The sequence below is a fragment of the Nerophis lumbriciformis genome, linkage group LG20 (genome assembly GCF_033978685.3).
Source record: "Nerophis lumbriciformis linkage group LG20, RoL_Nlum_v2.1, whole genome shotgun sequence".
NCBI lineage: Eukaryota > Metazoa > Chordata > Actinopteri > Syngnathiformes > Syngnathidae > Nerophis > Nerophis lumbriciformis.
This window is the reverse complement of record NC_084567.2, coordinates 40,720,690-40,746,998: the sequence shown is the minus strand read 5'-3', so window position 1 is coordinate 40,746,998 and position 26,309 is coordinate 40,720,690. Positions and strand designations below refer to the sequence as shown.

The following is a 26,309-nucleotide window of genomic DNA, read 5'->3' as shown; positions in this document are numbered from 1 at the left end:
TGTGTGATGACTGTATTATGATGATAGTATATATCTGATAGTATATATCTGTATCATGAATCATGAATCCGACTTAAACAAGTTGAAAAACTTATTGGGTGTTACCATTTAGTGGTCAATTGTACGGAATATGTACTTCACTGTGCAACCTACTAATAAAAGTCTCAATCAATCAATCAAAACACATAGAATCATCATACTGCTGTGATTATATGCATCAAGTGTTCATTCAAGGCTGAGGCAAAATATCGAGATATATATCGTGTATCGCAATATGGCCTTTAAAATATTGCAATATTAAAAAAAGGCCATATCGCCCAGCCCTTGTTTCAATGATGCCATTTCTGTTTGTCATGTATAATTTTGTCTATTTTGTGTTTATCCTTGAATAAACAGGTCAGTTTCTTGTTACCAACCATTGTGTATTATTCAAACTCCCCTAATTCAGCTGGCTAGTTGTTATCAAGAGTACTAAAACCCTTTTCAACATGATTCTGACAACTAAGTAGGCTAAATAACTTTAAACTTTAATACATGCTCGGATAGGCCAGTATCGGTCAGTATCGGTATCGGATCGGAAATGCAAAAACAATATCGGTATCGGATCGGAAGTGCAAAAATCTGGATCGGGACATCCATAATTCTTACAGTCATACTACATTCTGTCAGCATTTCAGTTCAACTTCAGCATTGGAGCATTCACACGCAATCCCTTCAGGAATTGCCTCATGCAGTTGGTTAATTCTTTTATTTTGTTCTTCCCCTCATAGGACAAGATGAGTTTTATTGGACCTGAGGAATTCCTCCAGTCATTCGCCAGGAAGATACCTATGGTAGGTGTTGCAGTGACTGTTACGTATTACGTCTCTGTGCGTCCGCACTTAACACGACATTACAACCACGCGTGACTTCAATCATCTTGACTTAACGTGTGTTATTCTCAACAGCAACAACCGGTGGTGGCCTGGGACACCCTGCCTTCCTAAAGCAGTCATTACAAAAAGGCGGGCTCCGGTCTAAGTCCTCCATCCGAAACAAAAATACACCGAGATTTGAACTGACTCAGCATGGGATGATGTTCACATTGAAATGTTGGTGGTTGCAATACTTTCCCTCACAAACTAAAAACAGCGAAGTGCAGTAGTTGTTATTTACAGTATTATCGTGGTCACCTGGGTTAAAGGACCTATAGCGTCCACATTTCACTAACAAGATCTCCATATGTATTTATTGCACCAGAAGATTGTTCTGACGGTAACATATGACCTAGCCTACTTAGAAAGTAAGCGGTACTAGTATAGTATGGCGGTACTAATGATCAAAAACAGTACTATACTCTGTTTGAAAAATACCGTTTCGCCATATTATTTTTTTACAGGCATGATGGTGCGTTGTCATGTCGTGACATTGCTGCTTTTACAAGCAGAGGAGCATGTTCGGCAGCGCACACACACAGAGTACTTACAAGCACACACATTGTGTAGACAGAAAAGGGAGAACGGACGCATTTTGGCTTAAAAAGTAAAGATAAAGGTGAAGTTATAACACTGAAACACCCTCAGGAAGAGGTGCTTTAAAACATGGCTAGCAAGTTAGCGGCTAATGTCCATCCGTAATCAGCAGTACTTTGAATGAATGAATGAAATAAGTTTATTTCGGTCATATAATCAACCATTAACCATTTTGTGTGACCAGTTTAAAAGTACAGACTATACATATACAGTATAACAATCATACACATTTACACACAAAAGGAAAAGAAAAGAAAAGAAAAAGCATGACCGAAAAAGGAATAGGCTGAAGCCAAAGCTTATATTTGCCTATCCTATACCTTCACTGAAAATAAGATTACCTGGATCATCAATGTTAAAAAAAAAAATAATAATCAATGGGATGAAAGTAATTGTTACTATATTTTATAATTTTCAATTATCTCACCTTTCAATGTTTTCTTAAACCTTAACAAAGAAGTACATGTCTTCAACTCATCACTGAGCTTATTCCACCATTTAACTCCTAAAACTGAAATACATTTGTATTTAATATTCGTTCTTGCTTTACCTATTTCAAAAATCAATACCCCCCGTAAATTATGGGTTTCTCCTCTTAATTGAAATAAGCTAAGAATACAAGCTGGAAGGCTGTTGTTCTTTACTCGAAACATAATTTCCATTGTTTTTAAAAACACAATATCTGAAAATTTTAACACATTAGAACTTATAAATAATGGATTGGTATGTTCATAGTAGCACGCTTTGTGTATTATTCTAATTACCCTTTTTTGAAGTTTAATTATTGGGTCTATGTTTGTCCTATAAACATTTCCCCAAACTTCAACACAATATGTTAAATATGGAAAAATAAAAGAATAATATAACATATTTAGACATTTCTTATTCAGCATGTTTTTTACTTTATAAAGAATGGCAATGGATTTGGATATTTTTCCCTTTATATATTCAATATGCGGTTTCCAACATAATTTATGATCAATTATTATTCCCAAGAATTTAGTTTCATATACTCTATCAATTTCCACTTGATTTAATTTTAGTTTTACTTCACGATTTGTTCTTGCACCACTAAACACCATAAATGTAGTTTTCTTATCATTTAATGATAACTTATTGATATCAAACCATTTTTTTAGCTGAATCAACTCAACCTCTATTACCCTCAACACTTCCTTCAAGTCTTCTCCTGAACAATATACATTTGTATCATCTGCAAACATAATAAATTTCAATTTATTAGATACTGAACAAATATCATTTAAATATAGTATAAATAACTTAGGTCCCAATACCGAGCCTTGTGGAACCCCACAAGTTACTCTTCTTGGCTGTGATTTAGTCTTATTGATTTCCACATATTGAGATCTATTACTTAAATAACTACTTAACCACTCTTGTGAAACACCTCTTATGCCATAGTTTTCCAATTTTTATTTTAGCTACTTCTAAATCCTCGCCTCCATGGTGACAAATAAAGTAAGTTTCTTATAAGTATCATTATCACTGCAGGACGAGGAATAGCTAAACATGCTTCACTACACACCGTAGGAGGATACAATAGCTCACCGGTATCAAAATGTAAACAAACGCCATGGGTGGATCTACACTTGACATCCACTGTAATGATACCAAGTACAGGAGCGTATCTAGTCGATACTACTATATTTTTTTAGCATCACAAAATTGTTTTTCGTTTAAAAAAAAATTCATATTATTTTTATAAACTCAGGAAATACGTCCCTGCACACATGAGGACTTTAAATTATGACCAATGTATGATCCTGTAACTACTTGGTATCGGATCGATACCTACATTTGTGGTATCATCCAAAATGAATGTAAAGTATCAAACAACAGAAGAATAAGTGATTATTACATTTTAACAGAAGTGTAGATAGAACATGTTGAAAGACAAAATAAGCAGATATTAACAGTAAATGAACAAGTAGATTAATAATAATTTTTTACAGTTTGTCCCTCATAATGTGTACAAAATAATAGGTGTATAAATGACACAATATGTTACTGCATAGACTAATTAGGAGTCTTTGTTTGTTTACTTACTACTAAAAGACAAGTTGTCTAGTATGTTCACTATTTTATTTAAGGACTAAATTGCAATAATAAACATATGTTTCATGTACACTAAGATGTTTTGTTAAAATAAAGACAAGAATGCCATTTTTTTGTGGTCCCCTTTATTTAGAAAAGTATCGAAATACAATATTGGTATTGAGACAACCCTATTAGAAAGTGAGTTGAATATTGTGATGATGACGTGTGTGTTCTTACAGACTCTGACAAGGACAATAATAGTGGCTGTTATAGGTCACACATGCATGACCCTTGACCCTTTTTTCTCTCTCTCTAACATGCTTTCAGGCTAAAGGTCAGAGCCGCAGTGTTGAGTCGTACCTGGAGTGGTTCCACACACTAAGTTCTCTTGTGGCCACTGAGATCTCTATGGTAGGTTCACTCATTGCTGTCACAGCTGTTTCCACGGAGTTATTGTGCAAACATTTCATAGAGTTCCTGCATGTTGTCGTGGAGTCTCACACTGGTGTTCTTGCATTGCAGCCAATGAAGAAGAAACAGCGAGTGAAGGTGGCAGAGTTCTTCATGGACGTGGCTCAGCAGTGTTTGGACATCGGCAACTTTAACTCCCTAATGGCTATCATTTGTGAGTATTTCTCTATCGTCAACTCTGTTGATGTAGATGCCAATACCTCTGTGCTGCTGACCCATCTCTGCTCGGAATGGTCTCCTGCTGGCCCCACTATGGACTGGACTCTCACAATTATGTTAGACCCACTATGGACTGGACTCTCACTATTATGTTAGATCCACTATGGACTGGACTCTCACTATTATGTTAGATCCACTATGGACTGGACTCTCACTATTAGGTTTGTTGCGTTTGGACCAGATGTTCCTCTCAGGAAATTTAAGTTGCTGGTCAATCCCAAGTTCTTTTGATGACACATAAGTTGAGTAAGAAGGACCACCAGAGACAGAATAGGTATTTTGTCATTTATTTCCAAAGCCTTGGAAATAAACGTGAGACCAATCCAGTACAGAAGCGTTCACTCGCGCAGCTAAAATGGTCTAACCTAAAATACGGAAAAACTTCTCTTCTATAGTGTGTCTCTCGCCCCCACCCTCGTTCTCCCTCCCTCCAGACCGAACACATGCCCATTGTCCTCCGCAGCTGGACACAGGAACAGATAAGAAAAGGAGTTATAGCTACTCCCTGCATTCCTAAAGTCAAGGTAACTCACAGTGGACTTGAGGATAACCAGAAAGAAAAGAAAATGGAAAAACACTCTCTTCTCCTATCCCCCCCCCCCCCCGCCCTCATCTCTCTCACCTTAACACAAGCCCATTGTGCCCCTTATCTAGAGCCGGCCTGAGACGGGAAGCAGATAATTTCTCCTTACATTCCTAAGCTTCAAGGTTGGCACACAGTACTTGCAGACAACCAAAAGAGAACAAATGGAAGAACACTAGCTGTTTTGTAATATGACTATGAAAATAAAGAAGTAACACTTAAATATGGATATATGTAAATATCTGCCTCCGACATGTTGGATCCACTATGGACTGGACTCACACTATTATGTTAGATCCACTATGGACTGGACTATCACTATTATGTTAGATCCACTATGAACTGGACTCACACTATTATGTTAGATCCACTATGGACTGGACTCTCACTATTATGTTAGATCCACTATAAACTGGACTCTCACTATTATGTTAGATCCACTATGGACTGGACTCTCACTATTATGTTAGATCCACTATGGACTGGACTCTCACTATTAGGTTTGTTGCGTTTGGACCAGATGTTCCTCCCAGGAAATTTAAGTTGCTGGTCAATCCCAAGTTCTTTTGATGACACATAAGTTGAGTAAGAAGGACCACCAGAGACAGAATAGGTATTTTGTAATTTATTTCCAAAGCCTTGGAAATAAACGTGAGACCAATCCAGTACAGAAGCGTTCACTCGCGCAGCTAAAATGGTCTAACCTAAAATACGGAAAAACTTCTCTTCTATAGTGTGTCTCTCGCCCCCACCCTCGTTCTCCCTCCCTCCAGACCGAACACATGCCCATTGTCCTCCGCAGCTGGACACAGGAACAGATAAGAAAAGGAGTTATAGCTACTCCCTGCATTCCTAAAGTCAAGGTAACTCACAGTGGACTTGAGGATAACCAGAAAGAAAAGAAAATGGAAAAACACTCTCTTCTCCTATCCCCCCCCCCCCCCCCCCCCCCCCCCGCCCTCATCTCTCTCACCTTAACACAAGCCCATTGTGCCCCTTATCTAGAGCCGGCCTGAGACGGGAAGCAGATAATTTCTCCTTACATTCCTAAGCTTCAAGGTTGGCACACAGTACTTGCAGACAACCAAAAGAGAACAAATGGAAGAACACTAGCTGTTTTGTAATATGACTATGAAAATAAAGAAGTAACACTTAAATATGGATATATGTAAATATCTGCCTCCGACATGTTAGATCCACTATGGACTGGACTCACACTATTATGTTAGATCCACTATGGACTGGACTATCACTATTATGTTAGATCCACTATGAACTGGACTCACACTATTATGTTAGATCCACTATGGACTGGACTCTCACTATTATGTTAGATCCACTATAAACTGGACTCTCACTATTATGTTAGATCCACTATGGACTGGACTCTCACTATTATGTTAGATCCACTATGGACTGGACTCTCACTATTAGGTTTGTTGCGTTTGGACCAGATGTTCCTCCCAGGAAATTTAAGTTGCTGGTCAATCCCAAGTTCTTTTGATGACACATAAGTTGAGTAAGAAGGACCACCAGAGACAGAATAGGTATTTTGTAATTTATTTCCAAAGCCTTGGAAATAAACGTGAGACCAATCCAGTACAGAAGCGTTCACTCGCGCAGCTAAAATGGTCTAACCTAAAATACGGAAAAACTTCTCTTCTATAGTGTGTCTCTCGCCCCCACCCTCGTTCTCCCTCCCTCCAGACCGAACACATGCCCATTGTCCTCCTCAGCTGGACACAGGAACAGATAAGAAAAGGAGTTATAGCTACTCCCTGCATTCCTAAAGTCAAGGTAACTCACAGTGGACTTGAGGATAACCAGAAAGAAAAGAAAATGGAAAAACACTCTCTTCTCCTATCTCCCCCCCCCCCCCCCCCCCCGCCCTCATCTCTCTCACCTTAACACAAGCCCATAGTGCCCCTTATCTAGAGCCGGCCTGAGACGGGAAGCAGATAGAATTCCTCCTTACATTCCTAAGCTTCAAGGTTGGCACACAGTACTTGCAGACAACCAAAAGAGAACAAATGGAAGAACACTAGCTGTTTTGTAATATGACTATGAAAATAAAGAAGTAACACTTAAATATGGATATATGTAAATATCTGCCTCCGACATGTTAGATCCACTATGGACTGGACTCACACTATTATGTTAGATCCACTATGGACTGGACTATCACTATTATGTTAGATCCACTATGAACTGGACTCACACTATTATGTTAGATCCACTATGGACTGGACTTTTACAATATTATGTCAGACCCACTCGACGTCCATTGCATCCGGTCTCCCGGATGCAATGGACGACTCACTTGGGACTCCCAAGTGAGTATCCAATCACAGAGTGAGGCCAGCTAGAAGGCCTTACTGACAACAACTTGTGATCTGATTGGCTATGGCAATTATCTATCAACTGTATGTGCCCGTTCACTTACAGTGCACACACATTGTTGATTCTGAAGGCAGATTTGGTACAGCATGGCAACATAAGCTAGCTGAATTCTGATTGGATAAAAACTCTAACCTAAAAACAACAGCACTGGAAGGAGCATAATATGACATGAAGAGAATATGAATACTTTTAGATATTTAGGGAAAGTAAATAAAAACAATACTTTTATCTTTAAAGGCCTACTGAAACCCACTACTACCGACCACGCAGTCTGATAGTTTATACATCAATGATGAAATCTTAACATTGCAACACATGCCAATACGGCCGGGTTAGCTTACTAAAGTGCAATTTTAAATTTCGCGCGAAATATCCTGCTGAAAACGTCTCGGTATGATGACGTCAGCGCGTGACGTCACGGATTGTAGAGGACAATTTTGGGACAGCATGGTGGCCAGCTATTAAGTTGTCTGTTTGATCGCAAAATTCCACAGTATTCTGGACATCTGTGTTGGTGAATCTTTTGCAATTTGTTCAATGAACAATGTAGACAGCAAAGAAGAAAGCTGTAGGTGGGAAGCGGTGTATTGCGGCAGGTGTAACGCACCCCCGCCGTAGAATGCACCCCCTGACTGTTGTGCCGGATAACACAGCTGGTGTTTCATTGTTTAGATGACAGTCAAGCTTTACCATTGGCCTGTGGAGAACTGGGACAACAGAGACTCTTACCAAGAGGACTTTGAGTTGGATACGCAGACGCGGTACCGTGAGTACGCATGCTGCTGCGGCTTCCAAACATTTGATCGCTTGCCCGTACGTGCGTGCCGCTATGTGCGTGTCACGTACGTAACTTTGGGGACTTTGGGGAAATATATGTGCTGTATGAACTTTGGGGAGGTGAACGGTACTTTGGGCTGTGGGATTGAGTGTGTTGTGCAGGTGTCTGAGTTGTATTGGTTGTTTGTTATGCGGGATTAATTTGTGGCATATTAAATATAAGCCTGGTTGTGTTGTGGCTAATAGAGTATATAGATGTCTTGTGTTTATTTACTGTTTTAGTCATTCCCAGCTGAATATCAGGTCCCACCCGCCTCTCACAGCATCTTCCCTATCTGAATCACTCCCACTGCCCTCTAGTCCTTCACTCTCACTTTCCTCACTTTCCTCATCCACGAATCTTTCATCCTCGCTCAAATTAACGGGGAAATCGTCGCTTTCTCGGTCCGAATCGCTCTCGCTGCTGGTGGCCATGATTGTAAACAATGTGCAGATGTGAGGAGCTCCACAACCTGTGACGTCACGCTACTCGTCTGCTACTTCCGGTACAGGCAAGGCTTTTTTATCCATCCATCCATCCATCCATCTTCTTCCGCTTATCCGAGGTCGGGTCGCGGGGGCAGCAGCTTAATCAGGGAAGCCCAGACTTCCCTCTCCCCAGCCACTTCGTCCAGCTCCTCCCGGGGGATCCCGAGGCGTTCCCAGGCCAGCCGAGAGAGATAGTCTTCCCAGCGTGTCCTGGGTCTTCCCCGTGGCCTCCTACCGATCGGACGTGCCCGAAACACCTTCCTAGGGAGGCGTTCGGGTGGCATCCTGACCAGATGCCCGAACCACCTCATCTGGCTCCTCTCGATGTGGAGGAGCAGCGGCTTTACTTTGAGCTCCCCCCGAATGACAGAGCTTCTCACCCTATCTCTAAGGGAGAGACCCGCCACTCGGCGGAGGAAACTCATTTCGGCCGCTTGTACCCGTGATCTTGTCCTTTCGGTCATGACCCAAAGCTCATGACCATAGGTGAGGATGGGAACGTAGATCGACCGGTAAATCGAGAGCTTTGCCTTCCGGCTCAGCTCCTTCTTCACCACAACGGATCGATACAGCGTCCGCATTACTGAAGACGCCGCACCGATCCGCCTGTCGATCTCACGATCCACTCTTCCCCCACTCGTGAACAAGACTCCGAGGTACTTGAACTCCTCCACTTGGGGTAAGATCTCCTCCCCAACCCGGAGATGGCACTCCACCCTTTTCCGGGAGAGAACCATGGACTCGGACTTGGAGGTGCTGATTCCCATCCCAGTCGCTTCACACTCGGCTGCGAACCGATCCAGTGAGAGCTGAAGATCTTGGCCGGAGGAAGCCATCAGGACCACATCATCTGCAAATAGCAGAGACCTAATCCTGCAGCCACCAAACCAGATCCCCTCAACGCCCTGACTGCGCCTAGAAATTCTGTCCATAAAAGTTATGAACAGAATGGGTGACAAAGGGCAGCCTTGGCGGAGTCCAACCCTCACTGGAAACGTGTCCGACTTACTGCCGGCAATGCGGACCAAGCTCTGGCACTGATCATACAGGGAGCGAACTGCCACAATAAGACAGTCCGATACCCCGTACTCTCTGAGCACTCCCCACAGGACTTCCCGAGGGACACGGTCGAATGCCTTCTCCAAGTCCACAAAACACATGTAGACTGGTTGGGCAAACTCCCATGCACCCTCAAGGACCCTGCCCAGAGTATAGAGCTGGTCCACAGTTCCACGGCATTTCAGTAGGCCTTTAATTATGATCATGATCTCTGGTTATGTTAGGCGAGGATAATATGGGCCTGCACTAAATCTGTGATTCTGTCTTTCAGCTGGAATGAACATGAACTGTGTTTCCAAGATGAAAAATAACTGCAATAAAGTCTACATTAAAAAGTTTCAACTCCTAGAGGTGAGGGAAAAACCACATCAGCAAGTACTATATGTCTCTACCAGTGCCTTACAGTCTGCTTGCTGGTCTAACCACCTGTGTCTGCTCTCTTCCAGCACCAGATGGACCCGTCCAACAACTTTGAGAAGTACCGCAGCGTGCTGTGTGACGCTGCTGAGGAGTCCAACCATGCAGACAGCTTCCTTGACAACATGTTCATACCTTTCTTCAGTCTTCTCATTGAAGACTTCCTCCTTTTGGATGTAGACTTTGCCAACAGGCGTCGTAATAACCAACACATTGAGGTTGGTCCACAATTAGAGACGCGCACACGTGGATAAATAGCGTGCATGTACAGTGGTGGTCAAAAGTGTACATACCAGTGACGTGCGGTGAGGTTGATGGCTGGTGAGGCACTGACTTCATCACAGTCAGATTTACAAACATATGAACCCTAAAGAGTATCTTATTCACCATTTGATTGGCAGCAGTTAACGGGTTATGTTTAAAAGCTCATACCAGCATTCTTCCCTGCTTGGCACTCAGCATCAAGGCTTGGAATTGGGGGTTAAATCACCAAAAATTATTCTCGGGCGCGGCGCCGCTGCTGCCCACTGCTCCCCTCATCTTCCAGGGGGTGAACAAGGGGATGGGTCAAATGCAGAGGACAAATTTCACCACACCTAGTGTGTGTGTGTGACAATCATTGCTACTTTAACTTAACTTTAACTTTACACATACAAACTGTAGCACACAAAAAAGCACATTTAATAAAAAAAAAACGTTATTATGGTCTTACTTTTACTTCGAAATGAAATCCACAACTAAAGCCCTCACTTCAACTTTCCACGTGCAAGATAGAATCTATTTAAAAAAGTGTAACCGAGGGTTTATAAATGTCGCCTATACTGTATGAAACTACAAAATAACAAACACGGAGGCTCCAGTTTACACGAGGACCACTTTATTTACCTTCTTTCAAAAACCTCCGCAACGTGTCGTCACTTCCGCTCTTAGCGCCTTCAAAATAAGAGCTCAAGGCATATACTGTATAACAGCGCATAACAGGAACTTAACATCACAAAGAGGAAAGCCCATGAAAATAGGTTACAAAAGTTATTTAATAAGAAACCAAAAAGTGCAAAAACAATGTTTGTGTTGGAGGAGTTGTGAATTAGGTACACCTGCAGACTGCAGGTGTATCTAATGTTGTGTCCCTGCAGTCATTCACAACTCCTCCAACACCAACATTATTGTTTTTGCACTTTTTGGCTTCTTATGAAATAATTTTTTTAAATAGATTCAATCTTGCGCGTGGAAAGTTTAAGTGTGGGCTTTAGTTGATATAACAATTCTACGGCGGGGGTGCAGGAGGCGAGCCTCAGCCAGTGCGTCTTTTGCAGCAGTTTTATGATCGCTCAGCACAAGAAATACGTTACACACATACAGTTGTTGACAAAATACACTGTACATTATATACCTCAGCTAACTAAACTATGGAAATGTATAATATAATTCATATAGCAATACGGTCTCACTGCACAGCAGGCCAGCAGTTAGCTGAGTCCGTCCATGTTGAGGCACTGAGTGACGTGCCTCAACTGGCTGCTGTTCACCGCACCGTCTCTTCTCAGTATTTGAACGGCAAATGTGAAAATTCAGCGATTTTGAATAAAAATAATCTAAAACTGGTGAAGTTAAATGGAAAATAACTTTATAGTATAATCACTGGATACATTTAACAATTTAATTTTTTTTTTTTCTTTTTACTTTTTTTTTCTTTCCATGATGGCAGGTGAGGCGGAGAGCCTCACCTGCCTCTAGTGACTGCACGTCACTGGTACATACACTTGTAAAGAACATCATGTCATGGCTGTCTTTAGTTTACAATCATGTCTACAACTCTTATTTTTTTGTGATGTAGTGATTGGAGCACATACTTGTTGGTCACAAGAAAACATTCATGAAGTTTGCTTCTTTTATGAGTTTATTATGGGTCTACTGAAAATGTGCTGGGTCAAAAGTATACATACAGCAATGTTAATATTTGCTTACTGTTACGATGGGGTTGCAGCTTTCTGCGAGGTTTGTTCTCCCAGGATGCAAACGGACGACTCCGGACAGGACGTGCAGGTAGGAACATGATTTCATCGTAAATTAACACTCAAAGAGGTACAAAGCAGAAAACTAACCAACGGAACAAGGTGCCGATCGCACCTGGAGCTAAGGCTACTACTTAGCACAGACTAGAGATCACTAGCAGGGGCTAAAAGACAAGCAAAACTTACGTAATGTCATGACGTGGACTAGGGATGTCCCGATCCGATATTTGGATCGGATCGGCTGCCGATATTTGCCAAAAATTGCGTATTGGCAAGGCATGGGAAAATGCCGATCCAGATCCAGTTTAAAAAAAAACTCTGGTCCGTGTTTTCCAACGCACCGATTTAAATAATACATTCCACTTTTCTGCTGCTCCCTAATTTCCGTTCCGCATTTTCCAGCACACCTTCAACACATCCACAGGTCTGTGGATTCTCACGCAGTTGCTTTTAGCTGCTGGTATTACACGGCAGGCTCTTCTCACTCTTTCCTGTGTCTCCCTCTCACAGACAGCAAGTGCACCTTCTTACACACGTCACATACTGTCACGTCATACGTCACATACGTATACGTCCTCCCCGAGCATAGAGGTAGCAGCATGGCTAACGCTAGCTGTGATGCTAGCGCAGCCGTGCGAGCAACACTCCCTCTAAGGTGCTCGCCTGTGCAATTGCGCACTGTTTAAGCGTCCTCTGCGCACAGCAAATCTATGCCACGCACAAAATCTAATAAAAAAATAAGCGCATAACAATTTTCGACACACGAACACGACAGAGAAAACCGTTGTCGTCATCATTGTTCAAATATTGTGACGTCTGTCGAGACGCTTATCTCCATTCGGTGCCACACGCCCACACCATCAAAATGCAGAGGCAAAAATTTCCACATCAACACCGTATGAAAAAATTAGTGATTTTTTTTAGTTGTGATTTCCTTCTCTGCATGAAAGTTTAAAAGTAGCATATATTAATGCAGTATGAAGAAGAATGTTTTAATGTAGACATGCAAGCCTTGAAAGAACATTTTGAAAATCAAGACTACATTTCCTGCAAATGGGTGCATTTCTACCCTATATTTTAACTTTAGATTTATTCTCATATCAAACTCTTTTGGCTGTCTTTTTGACACTTACATCCGGCGCCCCCCTCCACACCCTGGATTATAAATAATGTAAATAATTCAATGTGATTATCTTGTGTGATGACTGTATTATGATGATAGTATATATCTGATAGTATATATCTGTATCATGAATCAATTTAAGTGGACCCCGACTTAAACAAGTTGAAAAACTTATTCGGGTGTTACCATTTAGTGGTCAATTGTACGGAATATGTACTTCACTGTGCAACCTACTAATAAAAGTCTCAATCAATCAATCAAAACACATAGAATCATCATACTGCTGTGATTATATGCATCAAGTGTTCATTCAAGGCTAAGGCAAAATATCGAGATATATATCGTGTATCGCAATATGGCCTTAAAATATCGCAATATTAAAAAAAGGCCATATCGCCCAGCCCTAGTTCAATGATGCCATTTCTGTTTGTCATGTATAATTTTGTCTATTTTGTGTTTATCCTTGAATAAACAGGTCAGTTTCTTGTTACCAACCATTGTGTATTATTCAAACTCCCCTAATTCAGCTGGCTAGTTGTTATCAAGAGTACTAAAACCCTTTTCAACATGATTCTGACAACTAAGTAGGCTAAATAACTCTAAACTTTAATACATGCTCGGATAGGCCAGTATCGGTCAGTATCGGTATCGGTCGGTATCGGATCGGAAAAACAATATCGGTATCGGATCGGAAGTGCAAAAACCTGGATCGGGACATCCCTAACGTGGACTGTGGTGACGGAAATTACTGCGTGGATTGTTTTCCCAAGATGCAAAACGACTTGACTGGACACGGCGTGAAGGTAAAGGCATGTTTAATTTCTATCAAAAGAATAAACAAAAGGTGCGCACAAGGCGGAGGCAAAAAAAACAAACTTAGGACATGAAACATGAACTAAAACGCACTAAACTGTGGCGTGAATAAACAAGTATGGAATACAAGCATGAGTACTAAGGGTATCATCAGGTAGCATGGGTAGTAGAGGTAATGTCGCCAGGACGACCAACAGAAAATGACAGGCTTAAATAATAGTGACATGATTGGCAACAGGTGCGTGAGTCAAAATGAATCAGGTGAAAACTAATGGGTTGCTATGGTGACAAAAACAATGGAGCGTAAACAGAAACTAGGGGAGTCCAAAAACGAAACAGAACATAGCCAAACAAAAGATGATCAAAAGACATGACACGTAACAGTAGCGTGACGCAAACAAAGAAGCCAGGACGAGTGACCGGCAAAGGCAGGCTTAAATATTGTCTCTGATTGGAAACAGGTGAGCTTCCCGAATAACAGGCAGGTGAAAATAATACGTAACCATTGTGAGTAAACAAACTCAGGAGGTGCACAACCAGGAACTAAGGGAGTCCAAAACATGATCCAGACCACAGATCATGACAGTTACATGTCCCTTGGCAAGTTTACCTGCAATAAGGCGCTTTTGGTAGCCATCCACAAGCTTCTGCTTGAATTTTTGACCACTCCTCTTGACAAAATTGGTGCAGTTCAGCTAAATGTGTTGGTTTTCTGACTTGTTTCTTCAGCATTGTCCACACAATTAACCTCTTAAGGCCCAAGCTGTTTGTTTACATGCTTTTTTTTATTTCTCTTTGCTATTTGGGCTTATTGGACCCTAATTAGAATAAAAACTAAAAATCATCTTTTGATATGATGTACTTAGTCCATAAGTACACAAACGTGTACTTCATATTTAGTGACATGCTAATCCTTATTTTTACACTTTCTTTTTCTAAATTCCATTGTATGTTATACTCTTCTGACACCACCAGATGGCAGTATAAGTGTCCACATAAGTGGCCATAAGACCCCAATTCAGTAGTGTACACAATTTTGGAAATAAGATCAAAAAGGTGCTGTCCACACATGTGGCCACTAAGCCTTTAGAGGTTTTAAAGATTCCTACTTGGGTTACTTTGAGACTTTTAAGAGAATATGATCCTATTTGGGGTCTTTTGGGACTTCTAGGATATTATGGTCCTATTCGGGGTACTTTGGGACTTTTTGGGGCACATGGTCTCGTTTCGGGACCTTTGGGAACATGATCCTACTTGGGGTACTTTAGGATATGTAAGGGGGAGATGGTCCTTTTTGGGGGGTTTTGGGACATTTAGAGAAGATGGTCCTTTTTTCGGGATTTTTGGGATCTTTAAGGTAGATTGTGCTACCTGGATTACTTTGGAACCTTTATTGAATATGGTCCTATGAGGGTTCTTTTGGGACCTGTAGAAGAATATGGTCCTTTTGGGGCCCAGGGTCAGATTTGGGGTTTTTAGGACCTTTGAGAACATAGCCCTACTTGGGGTACTTTGGGATCTTTAAGGGCAAGATTATCCTTTAGGGTTGTTGGGATTTGATATTTGTGGTATTTTGGGACAGTTAGAGGGAAGATGGTCCCTTTTGGTGAGTTTTGAGACCTTTAGCCTCTTAAGGCCCAAGCTGTTTGTTTACATGCTTTTTTTTAATTTCTCTTTGCTATATTGGACCCTAATTAAAATAAAAACTAAGAATCATCTTTTGCTATGATGTACTTAGTCCATAAGTACACAAACGTGTACTTCATGTTTAGTGACATGCTAATTCTTATTTTTACACTTTTTTTTTTCCAAATTCCATTGTATGTTATACTCTTCTGACACCACCAGATGGCAGTATAAGTGTCCACATAAGTGGCCATAAGACCCCAATTCAGTAGTGTACACAATTTTGGAAATAGGATCTAAAAGGTGCTGTCCACGCATGTGGCCACTAAGTCTTTAGAGGTTTTAAAGATTCCTACTTGGGTTACTTTGAGACTTTTAAGAGAATATGATCCTATTTGGGGTCTTTTGGGACTTGTAGGATATTATGGTCCTATTCGGGGTACGTTGGGACTTTTTGGGGCACACGGTCCCATTTCGGGGTTTCGGGACCTTTGGGAACATCATCCTACTTGGGGTACTTTAGGATATGTAAGGGGAAGATGGTCCTTTTTGGGGGGTTTTGGGACATTTAGAGAAGATGGTCCTTTTTTCGGGATTTTTGGGATCTTTAAGGTAGATTGTCCTACTTGGATTACTTTGGAACCTTTAATTGAATATGGTCCTATGAGGGTTCTTTTGGGACCTGTAGGAGAATATGGTCCTATTTGGGGTCCTTTTGGGGCCCAGGGTCAGATTTGGGGTTTTTAGGACCTTTGGGAACATAGCCCTACTTGGGGTACTTTGGGATCTTTAAGGGGAAGATTATCTTTTAGGGTTGTTGGGATTTGATATTTGTGGTATTTTGGGACAGTTAGGGGGAAGATGGTCCCTTTTGGTGAGTTTTGAGACCTTTAGCCTCTTAAGGCCCAAGCTGTTTGTTTACATACTTTTTTTTATTTCTCTTTGCTATATTGGACCCTAATTAAAATAAAAACTAAGAATCATCTTTTGCTATGATGTACTTAGTCCATAAGTACACAAACGTGTACTTCATGTTTAGTGACATGCTAATTCTTATTTTTACAGTTTGTTTTTTTTCCAAATTCCATTGTATGTTATGCTCTTCTGACACCACCAGATGGCAGTATAAGTGTCCACATAAGTGGCCATAAGACCCCAATTCAGTAGTGTACACCATTTTGGAAATAAGAGCTAAAAGGTGCTGTCCACGCATGTGGCCACTAAGCCTTTTAAGGTTTTAAAGATTCCTACTTGGGTTACTTTGAGACTTTTAAGAGAATATGATCCTATTTGGGGTCTTTTGGGATTTCTAGGATATTATGGTCCTATTCGGGGTACTTTGGGACTTTTTGGGGCACATGGTCCTATTTCGGGGTTTCGGGACTTTTGGGAACATGATCCTACTTGGTGTACTTTAGGATATGTAAGGGGAAGATGGTCCTTTTTGGGGGGTTTTGGGACATTTAGAGAAGATGGTCCTTTTTTCGGAATTTTTGGGATCTTTAAGGTAGATTGTCCTACTTGGATTACTTTGGAACCTTTAATTGAATATGGTCCTATGAGGGTTCCTTTGGGACCTGTAGGAGAATATGGTCCTATTTGGGGTCCTTTTGGGGCCAAGGGTCAGATTTGGGTGTTTTAGGACCATTGGGAACATAGCCCTACTTGGGGTACTTTGGGATCTTTAAGGGGAAGATTATCCTTTAGGGTGGTTGGGATTTGATATTTGTGGAATTTTGGGACAGTTAGGGGGAAGATGGTCCCTTTTGGTGAGTTTTGGAACCTTTAGCCTCTTAAGGCCCAAGCTGTTTGTTTACAGGCTTTTTTTTAATTTCTCTTTGCTATATTGGACCCTAATTAAAATAAAAACTAAGAATCATCTTTTGCTATGATGTACTTAGTCCATAAGTACACAAACGTGTACTTCATGTTTAGTGACATGCTAATTCTTATTTTTACACTTTTTTTTTTCCAAATTCCATTGTATGTTATACTCTTCTGACACCACCAGATGGCAGTATAAGTGTCCACATAAGTGGCCATAAGACCCCAATTCAGTAGTGTACACAATTTTGGAAATAGGATCTAAAAGGTGCTGTCCACGCATGTGGCCACTAAGTCTTTAGAGGTTTTAAAGATTCCTACTTGGGTTACTTTGAGACTTTTAAGAGAATATGATCCTATTTGGGGTCTTTTGGGACTTGTAGGATATTATGGTCCTATTCGGGGTACGTTGGGACTTTTTGGGGCACACGGTCCCATTTCGGGGTTTCGGGACCTTTGGGAACATCATCCTACTTGGGGTACTTTAGGATATGTAAGGGGAAGATGGTCCTTTTTGGGGGGTTTTGGGACATTTAGAGAAGATGGTCCTTTTTTCGGGATTTTTGGGATCTTTAAGGTAGATTTTCCTATTTGGATTACTGTGGAACCTTTAATTGAATATGGTCCTATGAGAGTTCTTTTGGGACCTGTAGGAGAATATGGTCCTATTTGGGGTCCTTTTGGGGCCCAGGGTCAGATTTGGGGTTTTTAGGACCTTTGGGAACATAGCCCTACTTGGGGTACTTTGGGATCTTTAAGGGGAAGATTATCCTTTAGGGTGGTTGGGATTTGATATTTGTGGTATTTTGGGACAGTTAGGGGGAAGATGGTCCCTTTTGGTGAGTTTTGGGACCTTTAACCTCTTAAGGCCCAAGCTGTTTGTTTACATGCGTTTTTGTATTTCTCTTTGCTATTTGGGCTTATTGGACCCTAATTAGAATAAAAACTAAGAATCATCTTTTGCTACTGTACTTAGTCCATAAGTACACAAACGTGTACTTCATGTTTAGTGACATGCTAATTCTTATTTTTACACTTTTTTTTCCCAAATTCCATTGTATGTTATACTCTTCTGACACCACCAGATGGCAGTATAAGTGTCCACATAAGTGGCCATAAGACCCCAATTCAGTAGTGTACACAATTTTGGAAATAAGATCGAAAAGGTGCTGTCCACACATGTGGCCACTAAGTCTTTAGAGGTTTTAAAGATTCCTACTTGGGTTACTTTGAGACTTTTAAGAGAATATGATCCTATTTGGGGTCTTTTGGGACTTCTAGGATATTATGGTCCTATTCGGGGTACTTTGGGACTTTTTGGGGCACATGGTCCTATTTCGGGGTTTCGGGACCTTTGGGAACATGATCCTACTTGGGGTACTTTAGGATATGTAAGGGGAAGATGGTCCTTTTTGGGGGGTTTTGGGACATTTAGAGAAGATGGTCCTTTTTTCGGGATTTTTGGGATCTTTAAGGTAGATTGTCACTCTCTCAAAAAAAAAATAAGAGTTGTAGAAATGATTGTGAAGTCAAGACAGCCATGACATGATGTTCTTTACAAGTGTATGTACACTTTTGACCACGACTGTATATATATATATATATATACTTTGATTTTACTCTTGCTAAGTGTTTCACTCTTTCTAGAAACTTTGGGAAATTGCAAAGCCGGTCGGTGACTTCGTGCTGTGGCGTCAGTCCGTCTGTCCATTCAGCAGAGATGACATCGTCCTCCATTACATCATCACAACACCAGTCTTCACCGAAAAAGGTAAGTCAACCTGCTGCCCGCTAACATCTTATTTTATGTTGGATCTCAATGAATTAAAATTGTGTTCGTTTTGTCTCTGCAGAGCTCCATCGGACCTCTAATGAGAGCAAAGGCAACGTGGAAAAGGACAACCGTCGATCTTTTAAAAGAGCCTTCAAAAGATTCTTTAAAACTCACCGAAATCGATAAATAATTTGTATAATAAAATGTTATTTCTTTCTACGCAGATCCTTTTTTTTGTTGCATCGTTAGAGTAGCTCATTAGAACAATCTATAACATACTTGCCAACCCTCCCGAATTTTCCGGGAGACTCCCGAAATTCAGCGCCTCACCCGAAAAACTCCCGGGACAAATATTATCCCGATTTTCAGCCGGAGCTGGAGGCCACGCCCCCTCCAGCTCCATGCGGACCTGAGTGAGGACAGCCTTTTTTTCGTGACGGGAGGACAACAGGGTGACAAGAACTAAATCATCCAGACTAGAGATACATTGTATTATTATGTTTATTTTACCTAAAAATAAATATATTTATTAATAAAAAAAAAATTAAAAAAACTACATGCATTTTTACTATATTTTGCTAAAAACATCAAAATGTATTGTATTTTTATTTGTATTTTTTCGTGACTCCTTATTACATCCAGCCATAGAATTATACACTAAAATAAACATATTTCAAATAATTGATTTTAAATGATCATAATAATTCATTTAAAATGACCATATTTAATTATTAAAATAATTGCTTGTTTATCAACAACTTTAGCATTTTATTCATTACATTTTGAAGCTCTCAGAAGCCAAGTTATGTTATATTCCTTAATGTTTATTTATGCAAGTTTGAAGTATCAATTATCTAAACACAGTTTTGTTTGCATATTTTCAGGATGTAGATATCTACATATATATATATATATATATATATATATATATATATATATATATATATATTAGAGATGCGCGGTTTGCGGGCACAACCGCGGATCGGGCGGATGAAATTTAAAAAAATTAGATTTTATCCGCGGGTCGGGTCGGGCGGTTGAAATAAAAAAAAATTAGATTTTAAATAGATTCAGGCGGGTGGCAGTTAAACCAATTGGTAAATATATATACATAGTTAAATGTTGTTACCCACATACGAAAAACGAGCAGGCACCTGCAGCATATGCCACAACAGAAGAAAAAAAAAGAAAAGAGATGGACACTTTTACGGAGCGGAGAAGGCCCCCGACGCCTCGCCGGGGTCCGGGACCGAGGCCCCTTCCCCCGAGAGGGCCCCACCGGGAGCCGTAGCTGAGGCGATCCGCGAGAAGGGCCCGACGCACGTCCAGGGTCACCACCGCGCCCACCGCACCGACACCCCGCCTCGTCCGCCTTCGCCGCGGCCGGCGTCACGCGCAGCGGGTAAGCAGCTTACCTGCCCGCCACCCCCGTGGCCGGGGGCTCGTAACATGGGTCACTCCGCGCGCTCCGCCCGCGCAGCTTACCTGCCCGCCACCCCTGTTGCCGGGGGCGCGTAACAGGGGTCACTCCGCGCGCAGTGCGCTCACGAAAGGGGAGGGGCTCACCCTGGTTGATATAGACAGCAGGACGGTGGCCATGGACGTCGGAACCCGCTAAGGAGTGTGTAACAACCCACCTGCCGAATCAACTAGCCCTGAAAATGGATGGCGCTGGAGCGTCGGGCCCATACCCGGCCGTCGCCGGCAGCGAGACGCGCTTGGAGGTGCGCTCAGCGCGGCTCCCATATGATTGCGCACTGGTGTGCGTCTGGGTCGTGACAGCGTGGCACGCGAATGTCTGTGCTGCATTGGATCAGTCTCCTTTCTTTAACAGGCAAAAGCTTTATAACCTCACTAATGCCTTGCATCGTCTATATTAGATATATAACAACGGGCGGGTGCGGGCGGATGGTGGGCGGGTGCGGTTCTGATCAAATGTTACATCGGGTGGATGGCGGATGGTTGACGACTTTCTGATGCGGTTGCGGATGAAATAATTGCCTATCCGCGCATCTCTAATATATATATAATATGTATGAAATACTTGACTTGGTGAATTCTAGCTGTCAATATACTCCTCCCCTCTTAACCACGCCCCGAACATGCCCCCACCCCCCACCTCCCGAAATCGGAGGTCTCAAGGTTGGCAAGTATGATCTATAACAGGGGTGTTAAACTGGTTTTCATTGGGAGCCACTTGTAACTGAATAATATATACATTTTAAATTGCTTCATTACACAACTATTTATTGTTATATATTTTTATATACACTGTAAGAAAAATTTGTAGATTTTAGAGTAAAGTTTAGCTGCTGAAATTTGACCATAAAATGTGCAACGTTTTACTCAATATAGGTCATCAAATCTCAGCAACAAGCTGTAATATCTTACTGAGATCATTTAAAACAAGTAAAACACTCTAACATAAAATCTGCTTCGTGAGAAGAATTATCTTATCAGACAGAAAATGAGCAAATATCACCCTTATTTGACATATTTCATCTTACTTAGATTTCAGTTTTTGCAGTGTGATGCATCATGTTGTATGCTCGCATGTTGGAAATAAACCCAAACGTCTATCAGAGTTATAATTCCCACTTTTCAATACAATAGAAAATAGCTAATGCCCAACAATAAATCAATAGCATTCAATACAAACATGGATCTTACACAGGAATCAACACATTGCACGTGTCTTCAAGGTTTTTATGCATGCTTTATAAACTATAAATAATACACAAAACACATGACATCACTATTTCTTCAAGAAGACACAAAAGGTTGAGACTCGCCGTCTGATCTAAGTGCTGTTGACCTGCTCCACGTCATCAAGCAGACAGGTGCTGGCTATGGCTCTGGTCACCAGGTAGGGGTCGCAGTTTGCCGCGGGGCGGCGGTCCTCGAAGTAGCCTTTCTTGTCTTGGCCCACCTGGCGAGGAATGCGGACGCTGGCGCCTCGGTTGGCGACGCCGGAGGTGAACTCGTTGATGTTGGCGGTCTCGTGTTTACCTGTGAGACGTCGCATGTTGTCCTGACCGCCGCGTGGGTCATACAGCATGATGTGCTCCATGTGTCTTTGGGCCAGCCTCTCAATGGCCTTCTCGATGTACCTGTCACCACAAGGTACATCAGTCACGTTTACCGTGAAACACACGACCACAGGTGGGTCGAGTAGACAGAAATTGTACTCAAGTAAGAGTACTGTTACTTTAGAGATTTATTACTCAATAAGGGTTAGGGTTAGGGTTAGGGTTAAGATTAGGGTTAGGGTTAGGGTTAGGGTTAAGATTAGGGTTAAGGTTAGGGTTAGGGTTAGGGTTAAGATTAGGGTTAGGGTTAGGGTTAAGATTAGGGTTAGGGTTTGGGTAAAAATTGTTTTAAAAAGTTAAAAAAAAGTTTTAAAAAAAAAGTTAAAAAAGTTAAAAAAAAGTTAAAAAAATTTAAAACATTTAAAAATATTTAAAAATTAAAAAAAATATTTAAAAAATTAAAAAAAAATTGTAAATTTTTTTTTTTTAATTTACATTTTTTTTAAAAAGCTAAATTTTTTACAAAAATTAAAAAAACTTAAAAAAACTTAAAAAATTAAAAAAAAATGTTTTAAGTTAAAACATGATTTTCAAGGTAAAAAAACAATTTCAAGGTAAAAAAATTTTTTCAAGGTAACATTTTTTTTTCAAGGTAAAAAATGATTTTCAAGGTACAAAAAAATTTTCAAGGTAAAATTTTTTTTTCAAGGTAAAACATTTTTTTCAAGGTAAAAAATGATTTTCAAGGTCCCAAAAAATTTTCAAGGTCAAATTTTTTTTTCAAGGTAAAAAATGATTTTCAAATTTTTTTAATTTTTAAAAAATGTTTTTAAATTTATTTATTTTTTTTATTTTTTTTAATTTGTAAAATGTTTTAAACTTTTTTTTAATTTGTAAATTTTTTTAAAACAATTTTAAACAATTTTAAATGTTTTTAATTTTTTTAAACAATTTTAACAATTAATATTTTTTTTAGGGTTAGGGTTAGGGTTAGGGTTAAGATTAGGGTTAGGGTTAGGGTTAAGATTAGGGTTAGGGTTAGGGTTAAGATTAGGGTTAGGGTAAAAAATTTTTTTAAAAGTTAAAAAAAGTTAAAAAAAAGTTAAAAAAAAGTTAAAAAAAAGTTTAAAAAAGTTAAAAAAAAGTTTTAAAAAAGTTAAAAAAAAGTTAAAAAATTTTAAAAAAATTAAAAAATTTAAAAATATTTAAAAATTAAAAAATTAAAAAAAAAAATTAAATTTTTTAAAAAAAAGTGAAAATTTTTACAAAAATTAAAAATAAATTGTAGTAAGGAGTAGTCACCCAAATATTTACTTGAGTAAAAGTAAAAAGTATGTTGTGAAAAAACTACTCAAGTACTGAGTAACTGATGAGTAGCCTGTTCGTTTAATGAATGCAACAAAAACAATAATATATAATAAATAATAATACATTAACATAAAAAAATTAAGGCAAATTGAGCCACAATAACTTAACAGCACCATAGGCTCAGTAGGCAGAGATTACAAAGGAAAATAACAAGTTAGCCTTTACGCAAACCATAAACTGATAGGTGTGGGCTGCACCTGGGAACACACTGTGCACTTCTGATTGGTGTTTGTATGCATGCGTGTGTGTGTGTGTGTGTGTGTGTGTGTGTGTGTGTGTGTGTATGAGGCTGCAGTGCGTTAATAAATGTCCCCACACGATGTACATTTGACAGTGATTCATAGCAGGGAAGCTAACATCAGCCTTACGGTGACAGCCAAAATATCTACTAACGTTACTTACCGCCATGTGCTTCCTCAAGCTGAAGCTTGTTGTTGTTTGCCGCTGAAACTTTATGTGCAGTTAATCATGTGACCGCCTGGCTCTGTTTGATTGGTAAAACGAAGTCAAACGTCACCAGTGACTGCATTTGATTGGTGAAACGGAGTCAAACTTCACCAGTGACTGTATTTGATTGGTGAAACGGAGTCAAACGTCACCAGTGACTGCATTTGATTGGTGAAACGGAGTCAAACATCATTGTCATGTCTGTGTAATCATGTTTTGTTTTAGTCACGTTTTGTTTTGTTTAGTTATTGGACTCTTTAGTTTCTGGCTTTTCACTCCCTTGTCTTGTTTCCATGGCTACCCATTAGTTTCACCTGTTCCACGTTTGGACTCATTGTGCACTCTTGTTTGTCACCATAGCAACCCATTAGTTTTCACCTGCCACGTCACGTTTTGAGTCACGCACCTGTTTTCGTTAATCATGTCTGTAGTATTTAAGTTCATTGTTTTCAGTTTGTCTTTCTGGCGACATCCCGCATTTAAGCTCTTCATACCCCTGTCACACTCTGCTAACCTCTGCACACTTCATGCCTTGTCCAAGTAAGTTTTCTTTATTCATGCCATAGTTTGCAAGTTTTAGTTTCTTTGTTCATAATTTCTGCCGTTGTGCAAGTTTTGTATTTATAGTCAAGTTTTGTACTTCCGAAAAAATCTGACCTTTGGAAACATATTATAAAAGTGAGGTACCATTGTAAAACACTTTAATGAGGAATTGTTTACTCACTGCAGTCCTCCTTCTTCTCTGGTCTGCTTGGTGCTGACATTAGTGTGTGCCCCAGCCCCGTTCCAGTTCCCCTTCATGGGTTTGGGGTCCAGTGTGGCAACGACCCCAAAATCTTCGCACACGCGGTCCAACAGGAATCGTGCGACCCACAGTTGATCTGCCACCTCAATGCCCTCACAGGGACCCACCTGGAACTCCCACTGAATATAATAGAATGAACTTTGTTGTCATTATTGCAAAGACAATGAAAAGCATTCCAGTTTAGCCTCGCCTAGTTGCGGTTTAGCTTGCACTCATACGCAAATTCATGGTTTCAGTTTCTCCGCTTTAAAGGAGCCTTATGTAAGAATTGCATCATCTTCTTTTCCAATACCTCTATAACTGTCAGGCTTTCCCCCTGACAGTTTGGTTGTGTTTTAGTTTTTCCTCTGTGTTTGTAGTATTTCCTGTCAGCGCTCTTGTTTTGGTTCTGTTTCCTGTTTGTCTCCCTGAGGACTGTGTCCCCTCAGCTGTGGCTGATTGGCACCTGGCCACACCTGGTGTCAATCAGCCAGCTGCTATTTATACCTGCCCTACCTTCCAGTCACTGCTGGATTCTTGTCATTGTCATTACTACCTGTCTTAATACTTTGTCGTCGTAGCTCTGTCTACTTTTGTTTCACTCCGCTCATGTCCTAGTTCCTTCGTGTCACAGTAGGTGTTTTTGTTTCTTGTCCACAGTTAGCCTCTGTGCTATTTTAGTTCATAGCCAAGTTTGTTCTCCGCCTTTTGTTGTTACCCTTTTGTTTGTTTTTTTTGCCATAGTGTTTAATTAAATCATGTTTTCTCGCACAATGCCTTCCGCCTCCTCTGCATCTTGGGGTTCGGCACCTACAAACTCTGACAGTAACTGATAACAGTAGTTCAGCCGGGATATGCTCATTTCTAAATTACATTTACAGCCCCGAAATCTTGTTATTGTTTTCATTTCGATGCCCCGCCCTCCACCGTTTTAACCAATTAGAAAGTCTGTGAGTGTGTCACATCCGGGGCGGCATGGCGTAGTGGGTAGAGCAACCGTGCCAGAAACCTGAGGGTTGCAGGTTCGCTCCCCGTCTCTTACCATCCAAAAAAAATCGCTGCCGTTGTGTCCTTGGGCGGGACACTTCACCCTTTGCCCCCGGTGCCACTCACACCGGTGAATTGAATGATGAATGATAGGTGGTGGTCGGAGGGGCCGTTGGCGCAAATTGCAGCCACGCTTCCGTCAGTCTACCCCAGGGCAGCTGAGGCTATGAAAGTAGCTTACCACCACCAGGTGTGAATGATTGATGGGTTCTACATGTAAAGCGACTTTGGGTACTTAGAAAAGCGCTATATAAATCCCAGTTATTATTATTATTATCCAGGTTGCCGGTTACGCACCGCCACCTTTGTCTACCTACTGCCACTGGTAAAGTTACTAAACATGTCAGACCTTAGTCAATCTAAAAGTTACTGTCAGAATAATTGTATCTAAGTTATCACAAAACTTTTGTGTTTCAATGAGTTCCCGGCGAGCAGA

General features: G+C 40.6%; 2 protein-coding genes across 5 annotated transcripts in view; one reads left to right on the top strand and one right to left on the bottom strand.

Moving 5' to 3' along the window:
* LOC133619719 (ras-GEF domain-containing family member 1B-B-like) overlaps positions 1-19,384 on the top strand; it is a 41,949-nt gene extending 22,565 nt beyond the window's left edge. Inside the window, exons 6-12 of the mRNA XM_072915388.1 lie at positions 771-833; positions 3,897-3,980; positions 4,092-4,194; positions 9,878-9,957; positions 10,053-10,241; positions 19,072-19,195; positions 19,278-19,384. Of these exons, the coding sequence (XP_072771489.1) occupies positions 771-833; positions 3,897-3,980; positions 4,092-4,194; positions 9,878-9,957; positions 10,053-10,241; positions 19,072-19,195; positions 19,278-19,384 (750 nt within the window). The remainder of the gene's footprint in view (positions 1-770; positions 834-3,896; positions 3,981-4,091; positions 4,195-9,877; positions 9,958-10,052; positions 10,242-19,071; positions 19,196-19,277) is intronic.
* Positions 19,385-21,786: 2,402 nt separating this feature from the next.
* LOC133619684 (glutamine synthetase-like) overlaps positions 21,787-26,309 on the bottom strand; it is a 35,814-nt gene continuing 31,291 nt past the window's right edge. For all 4 annotated transcript variants that reach the window (XM_072915364.1, XM_072915366.1, XM_061980898.2 and 1 more), the window contains 2 exons: positions 24,767-24,966; positions 21,787-22,308 (listed from right to left, as the gene is read on the bottom strand). In XM_072915364.1, the coding sequence (XP_072771465.1) occupies positions 21,999-22,308; positions 24,767-24,966 (510 nt within the window). In that variant the 3' untranslated portion in view covers positions 21,787-21,998. The remainder of the gene's footprint in view (positions 22,309-24,766; positions 24,967-26,309) is intronic.